Below are 8,515 nucleotides of genomic sequence, written 5' to 3' on the forward strand. Positions count from 1 at the left end.
TTTGGTAGTTTTACCCAGAAAGTTTTGATATTTTTGTATTTCTTTCTTTCGAGCATGTCGACCAACGATTTGCAGCGATATCTAGTGCCAAATGCTGCTGTAATGAACATCGACAGTCGTTTTAATTTTTGAAATTTATCTTTGAGGATATATTTCTGATAAAACTCAAGCTTATTCCCTTCGAACATGCACTTTAACTCTATGCTAGATTGCAGTTCGATCAGCTACATTTGTAAATTTGGAGGCGCTAATTCCACCTCCACGTTAAATGTTGTCAAGAATATTTTGAACATATTATCCTCATACCCCGCATATCCGCAGAAATGCGAATCTGGTATCGAATTATTTAATTAATTTTGTAGTAGAGTATTTTAAAAAAATCTTTACGGTCACTATTAAGTACGGAGTGTGGAGCCGGCATAAACATAAAAACAGGTACTGGCATGCAGCACAACAAGAAAGTTCTAATTTCATAAAATATAAATGTAAATTTATGAGAATTTTTTTTATTGTGTGATGTTACACCCCTGAATGGTCCCCATTTGGGGATGTCTCCTCTGGGGGTCTAAAGAGGTCTGAACCATTTTCAAGCCGACGCATAGTAATGTTCGATTATGGAAAAAATAAATATCCGGCAACGTTGTAAATACCGGCCATTAAAAAAATATCTGCAACGCTGCAATTGTACACTGCTTTCAGGGGAAGAGATCGCTGAAAGCGCTATCAAAAAAGGCGCTTCTCGTTGATACTAGTACCCTATGGACTAATTTCTTCATTGTCTAGTCATTATCACAGACAGTGTTTATCTCTCAAATTATATTCAATGTGGTACATTTATAATGAAAAAATAAGGAAAAGGTTGTGTAAATGCAATACAATATATAGTAGTATAATATAATAGTAGTTTACTTGGTGAGAAAATAACTTTCTCAAGACAGCCGGGTCTCTTCCATTAAGAAATAAAAAGCCAACTTGTATAACAAGAAATGATTATTTATCACAAGATACAGCGAAACTGCAATTTTACATTTTTGTAGGGACTGACAACAAACATAAATTAGGGTATTGAAATTAATAAATCTTTTTTATTAAGGTGACGCATCAGTGAAACGCCAAATAATTTTCAACTGTACGCGCGACGAAATTTTGTACTCGCTTCGCATTCATTGAGAGAACGTCGAGTCAGACATACGTCACTTTGCTGCGTGATGGCGACGGGCCAATTAATTCTAAAATCGTGTAAAGATGACTAAAAACGTTACCCATTTACTTTAAAAAGAAAACATGTCAATGAATATATTATTATTGTTACTAATAGAATAATAAACAGAACATAAAATGGACGTATGTTGGATTTATATGAGAAATAATATTTCGTTTGACAGGCGTCTTTTGCACCCGCGACCCGCAATCCGCACATCGCCTAGCAACGATCTTTTTAGACCGTGCCTCAACTAATGCATGGCCTTAAAAATAATATTAACTAGTTCTTTCACTTATTCAAGAGTGTTTTTTTTTCTTTTATACAATGTTTTTCTTTGCCGAGACATTTTTTACTACTATGTACTTCACCATGTTCGATCCTGAGAGAATCATTTAGGAGAAATGGATGTTACCCACTTGTTCAACCTATAGGTCCATACTCAAAAATAAACAATGTGTATTTGCCAGACCCAGGATTCGAACCTGGGAACCACGATTATATAAGCCGACGCTTGAGCCCCTCGGCCATCGTGGGCATTCAAATATTTAACGTTGAAAAACCTTGGACAAATTGGGATTCGAACACACATCTTTCCCATAACTGAGAGGTTTTTAAATGCCCTCAGCAGATGGGTAGGTGCCATCCTAATTTTGAACCATAGTAATAATCATTACTAAATTTGATTCATACAGAGTGTGGGTTATGAGCCTGGCAAGCGGAAGATGTCTGTTCGAATGTTATTCAGTTCAAGATTTTATTGCATGGAACTATGTCATTGTATTCGGTAAGGTAGTCTTATTCTGACTCCAAGCACAATTTGAAAAACAATATGTGTATTTGCCAGATCCAGGACTCGAACCTGGGACCTACGACATAAGGCGAAGCTTAAGCTGTTCGGCCATGGGTGTAAATAGGTAAAAAAAAATTGGTGCGTGTACTTATGTACGCGCGTTAGAAGTTATACTTTGGCGTAACAAAACAAATAAGTAGAAAATACGACAAAATAAATACCGTATTGACCAATCACATCTCTCAGTCTTCTGATCTTATATATTAGGTATAACCTTGGTTAAAACTTCTTTATGTCCGGAAGATGGAAGTTTTAAATCGTTTTTGAACCACAACCTATCACATACAAAGCGGATATGTCCAAATGAATTATAGGAGATTTTTTTTTAAATTCATCATGGGTACTTCTGAATCGATTATAACAGCTGTATGGCAAAGATGAGTTTTGGTCTATAGCAACTTGATGTATCTGTGATGTGTCAATTGGTTGTCGGTTTTTTCTCTGAACTCGAAACCGTTGATGTTAGTGGAGCAGTTTGCAATGTTGTATGACAATTATTATCAAACAGAAGATCCGTGATTTAATGACTCATTTTCATTCAAAGCCATTTTAATGTTTTTCTTTCGTAGTCTATAAAGTCACATGCGTTCTGCTGCTGGCATGGCTTTTTGAATTCGTACAGAAACTCCTGGTTGAGGTTGAGCTGCAATTTCAGGTTTTTTTCGCAATCGATAGTGCTGACAATTTTTCGCATTAGTCTTCGGCATCGCAAAAACTATAATAAAGGAGGGCCGCCGTTTATTGGAGTGGCACTGATTTATTTCTATACAGTTTAACTTATGTCACTAAATAGATCATATTATTTCGACCATGCCCGATCCTAATAGGATCATATGGGCCTCCACAGGGTAGAGGTTTGTATTAACAGATTTTGTTTTTTTACGAGAAATGGATGTCAGCCACTTGCTCAACCTATTATAATATATAGTAATTATTTCTCGTTGTTTTTATTTTATTTTGGACAACAATAATAAATTCGTTTCCTAGGCAACGGAACAATAATTATTCTACTATCAAAGTTGAGTTTGTATACAGCTGACAGAATCGAAGCTATTTTCATACTATCTTAACGGTGTGCGCGCGCAGCTCTCAATTTCACTCTCGTCCCAAAAGAAGTATAACTTCAATAAAAAAAAAAACAACAAACTTATACAGTGGCATTATGATGTAACTTTGGTTTCAGGCACTGTCATGTCTGTAAATAGAATACGCATCTGGAATTCATTTCAATGTCATATTGTATTTAATTGAATGTGTTTAAATGTAAAATCGGGAATTAAATGTACTAAAATAAAAGGGAACTGCAAGCGAACAGCTGGAAAACGTGAATTCTGGGCACGTAAAATCAAGGTTCCACTGCAGTTTGGTATACTTTACTTTGTGAATATCTCAAGATACAATGTAAATGTAAACGGTCACATAATAAATATACAAATTATATAAAATATATTAAATTCTAGGGGTTGGTTTATTAATCGATAGCTACTTTGGTTGTAACACTACAACATCAAGACTACAAAAATAAACGATTTGTCTGCTTAAATAATTAGGAATAATTGAGTGCTTGGGATTGAACGAATCCAAGTGCACTGGTCACTAAGTTGAATAAAACAATTATAAATTCTGCATTATATCGATGGCTTAGTGCAAAGATATTGTATGTCCAGTTTTTGTCAAAATTGAGTTAACATATGAGCCAAGAAGTCGAGTGAGCCAACCGACATTTTTGAAAAAATGAGTTAGGTGCGTTAAGCGTCAATTACATTGAGCTTTTTTACGAGCTGATTATTGGCAAATTTATAATCTGCCTGTAAATTCGCCCAGTGTAATCATCGAACAAGCTAATAAGCAGGTTGTAAACACTCCACCGAGAAAAGTTGAAAGCCGGTCAACTTTATAAGCTACACGCCGGCTTGTGGGCGTATCGCGTCTGCGCAGTAGAGCGTGGTGGTGGAAAAACGAACTACTCATTTTGAAATTTACCTTTTTGACGTTTAATGGAAACATTATTATGGAGCGTAGCGACCTCCCGGCAAAAAAGCGAACTACGTTCCGTCAAAATCGCTCGCTGGCTTGTGGCTTATCAGCGAATGGAAAATTTTGTGTGTAATCATGAAATCGCAGTAGCTGAACCGCCCGCTTTTAAATTTGCCAATAATCAGCTCATAAAAAAGCTCAATGTAATTGACGCTTTATGGTATTCTACATGTCATAAACTATCATAAAAGTGAAGTGAGCTAAGTAGCTATATGCTAAAAGTGTTTTATAATTAAAATTAAAATATTCATTGGGGTATTGTATTATATTGTCAAATGGTGAAGTGAGCCAACGGCTAACACGCATGTTGCTATGGTAACATGCTTGTTAGCTGTGTTCACTTCTATGCATTTATGCAAGTTTCCCACGTAATGGTGAACATGACTAACTTATCTAAAAGTGAGCAAAGTACTATTAGTATGTAGAGGTGAACACGACTAACATAGGCTAAAGTGACCCAAGTGACATTAATGAGTAAAGGTGAAGTAAACTCTCCCCTTTTATTATCTTATTACAATCAATATTATCCATAAATACTTTTTTTCTATTTGTTTATGTAATAAACTTCCATTTAATATAAAAAAATGAATACAGCTCCATACAAAAAATTATGTAAAAAGTTCATTAAACTAAAACCTTCAATAAGAAAGTTTCACCATTTTGTCACTTGGCCTACTTCACTTTTTGAGGGCTCATATATAAGTACAAAACGTTTGTTACATCGTATCTTCATGCTGTAAAAATATTGTATGTCCAAATAGGATATTTTAAAAGCTGATACTGTATCTTTCAAATAAATAATATGTCCATTTCTCATGCATTTCAAATCTTATAGATTTTCTCAAATCATACAAAACTGGACAGCAAAAGCATCGATATACCTATTGTATTAATAAGTGTTTTTAACATTCTGTAACTGAGGTGGTGTTCTCAAATAATTCAATAAGACATCATGGCTATTTCTAGATGATTATGAAGGTTTTCAGTGATTGGATTTCAGAGATGGAAAACAAGTCAGGTCATAACGTTCAAATGATAGCTTGCGGTTTCTTTAGATTTTCGAGACATCAACATTATAATGAAATTCCTAGTCAAAAAAAATTCCGAATGATGAGCTTTTTTTTTAGCTTTTCCAGTCAAAACATTTTTCACAGAGAAATTTAAGAAATTCCATTCAGAATCTAAGTTGAGGCCCTTTTTTGCTTTTCTAAAGTTTCTCTTTCTTGCAGTCACCAGCTTATCCTAGTAACAATTTCTCGAGAATCTCTTTGACGATTTCTTGATAAATAAGAATTCTTGAAATTCCTGAAAATTAATTTCTCAAGATTCGGGATTAGCCTTTTCTGATTATTTCTCAAGAATTCTCAAGACGAGATTTCTCAATCACAAACTCTAATTCAAATTACATAATGTTAATTACATCAGTTAAGTACCTACATGGTTTGTTAGAATCCCATTTCACGTATAAATGTGAAATCTGCTCATATCATTTTTTTTAAATTATATGTCACTAGTACTCCTTTAATCTTGAGCCCCATTAATGTATTTTGTTCATTAATGGTCACTTTTATATATATTTTCGTCATTTCTGCACAGGCCATATTTTTGAAAATACATTTGCATAGTAGTGATTATTACAGGAGTTGATTGCAAATGGGAAGATGAAAAACTAGTTTTATGTTTTATAATTAAATAATTTGGGTGTTACTAATAAAATAATAAGAGGATTGTCTAATTTTTCAAAGACTAAGTATGGACTTCACAATGTGGATTTTTATAATAATAAAAAAAACATATTTTAATAGTCAAAATAGTTTCATGATTTTATTGTAATAAGATTAAAAAATAATTACTCAATAAGAGGCTGCTAGCACGCCATTTTTAAATAATCTCAAATGTTTCATAGCAATATCATAAAATTAACTTCAAAACACAATGATACTCAAATGTACTTATGTCGCTTTATTCTGGGACCAGAAGGTTAATATTGCATCCTTTGGTGACAGTACCGATAAAAGTTTCTTCTTCACCACGAATTGACAAAGTGCTCGCAGTAGTTTCTCCCTTTCTGTCATTCATCATAGCGGCCCTCTGCCATCTAGAACTATGACAATTCTTGCATGAGTGCATGGGGATTAAGTCTAAAGAAACCGTTCTATTACCGCATTGAAGACACTTGAAGAACCGTTTGAACGAGTCGAAAACTTTTAATGGATGCCTTTCTTGTTTGCATTTATCCGAAGCAGAAAAACTGGTGTAGGAACATTTTATACACCGGACGGCTTTGCAGGCCACCTTAAAAGTATTGAGCATTTTCTCTTCCATGGCTTCTTTTCTTTCCAACTTGTTAAAGTACTTATCGACTTCTGAATTATCATGCTGTAACAATAAGTCTGCATGAGATGAACTGGCATTGAGCATCTCTTGGAATTTATCAGAAAGGACGCCGACCTTTTTTTTCTTTTCAGGCTGTTCTTCAATCGTTTCACTTCCACTTTCTGTTGAAGTGTTCAATTTGTGTATGGCACGTTTTTTGCCATTGGATGTTCCTCTTACATTGTGAGGGTCAGTCTTTTTAAGCGGTCCATTTTGTTGAATCCATTTTAAAGCATTCGCTTTTGCTACTTCACTATGCCTTTTTGTAAATTTGACACTCAGGTCTATTGTTGATTGTTTACTTAGTCCAAAGCCTAATGTAGGAGTGTCTGGTTTTGATTTATTGATGCTTGAACAATTTTCTTGTTCGGATGACGAACTATTCATCTCTGGTGTATTTGTTTGACTACCTTTCAGGAATTCTAATCGTTCAAGATCTTTAATTCTCTGAGACCTACTCACTTCCACTTGAGTTGCCACTCTCTTCACAGGCATCGCTGCCGATGGCCGTTTATTGACGGTGAGTTGTTCTTGTTCGGCAGACTTAAAGTAATCGCTTAGAGATTGTAATCTATTGTCGTCTCGAGCAGCCATTTTTTTATTTACCTTTGCCGGTATTGCCGAAAAAGATTTGCCACCGTAGATTACGGTGTTTTTCCCCAATACCTTATTTCTAAGGTCGAAGAGACCTTTCCCGCAGGTTGCAGATTGTAGTTCTGATCTTTTGGAGCACTTTTGATACTCTTGTTTGACATGATAAATGCAATAACTGCATTGGTGGAGATTGACAAACGATGTGCACATATCTCCATTTTTTTTCCGACTCTTACAAAAGCCAAAGTCTTTCGATCCCCCCAGAACTATGACTCTATCCGGATTGTCTACGGACAAGCAGGCTTCATCGGTGGAATCGTCTCTCTTGTCCAGCACACTGGGATTTAGTATTCCCACAACAGTTCCTTGGACAGTCTTCCACAGTTGTTTATAAGCATTACGGAATAGAAAGATGGATACCGTTTTCAAATCATCTTTTAAATCGCTAAGAGTCCAAATGCAATATTGAGAGCCTTTTTGGGATTCCTTAGGAGAACTTTTACGAACAATAGCTCCAGCTATAACCCAATCCTTCGAAAGGTCACCGTGTGCTACATATCTCTTCAATCTGTACATAGCAATTGCCTCTCGGCCCTGCATTCGCTCCTTCAACGCCGCTGACGACACAAGAGGTTTTGTTATTCTCATTCCAAAAATTGGATCAGTGTACACATCGTTATTCACTTTGTTAGGGATATTTAGTGGAGTTTTCTTTTCACTACTTGCTTGGGCGCATTTCTCAGCAGGTTTCAACTTAGTGAATGTACTGGTTTCGTTACGGAAATATTCTGGCCTTTCAGGCGTTTGTAATTTTTTTTTCATATCATACCCATATTCATCGTACTTTCGATCAGAATAATATTTCGTATGCTCATCATCTGAAGAATCAGTGTCGCCGGTATGAATAATGCTCTTGGTTCGAGTGTTAACAATTGCATTATCTGTAGATTGTTTTAAGCTCTTCGGCTTCTTTGAAGATGATTTCAGTTCTAATACGTCTTCAAGAAACCCAATTTTCTTCTCCTGAGGCTCAAAGGATTGTTCAGGAACGACAGTGGGCACCGGCACTCCAATATTTACGGTTGGTGCTATTTCCGTTTCACTGTCAGAATTTTCTGCAGCCAGCAGTTCTTCCAATTGTTGAAGATCATTCGACATCGTTAGGCCGATACTTTGAAAACTAAATTCGACGAAGTTACTGTGGATTATATAAAACAGGTAGCCGTATTTCACATTTGATATGGTTGATGCATGAAGATATCTGGGCGACAATTACCGAACGAACTTTCTTTTCACAATAATAACAAAATCTAAAATTATAATTTTCTCAAATTTGACACAATAATAATTTTACCGGACTAGAATGTACACAATTTCCCACATTTTTTCGGGTCATGTTGGCAATACGGTAATGATTATATTACCATAGACCATCCAATATCCATAGAGTAATA

General features: G+C 35.4%; 1 protein-coding gene across 1 annotated transcript; it reads right to left on the minus strand.

The window, feature by feature from the left end:
- Positions 1–5,897: 5,897 nt before the first annotated feature.
- Mcm10 (minichromosome maintenance 10 homolog) lies at positions 5,898–8,492 on the minus strand. The gene has a single exon (XM_085953187.1). It carries the CDS (start codon positions 8,217–8,219, stop codon positions 6,054–6,056), a length of 2,166 nt encoding a protein of 721 aa, XP_085809313.1. The 5' UTR covers positions 8,220–8,492; the 3' UTR covers positions 5,898–6,053.
- Positions 8,493–8,515: the final 23 nt, after the last annotated feature.

This window comes from Rhyacophila brunnea, unplaced genomic scaffold (genome assembly GCF_057557595.1).
Source record: "Rhyacophila brunnea isolate RB1 unplaced genomic scaffold, BYU_Rbru_1.0 scaffold_3, whole genome shotgun sequence".
NCBI classification, from domain to species: Eukaryota; Metazoa; Arthropoda; class Insecta; order Trichoptera; family Rhyacophilidae; genus Rhyacophila; species Rhyacophila brunnea.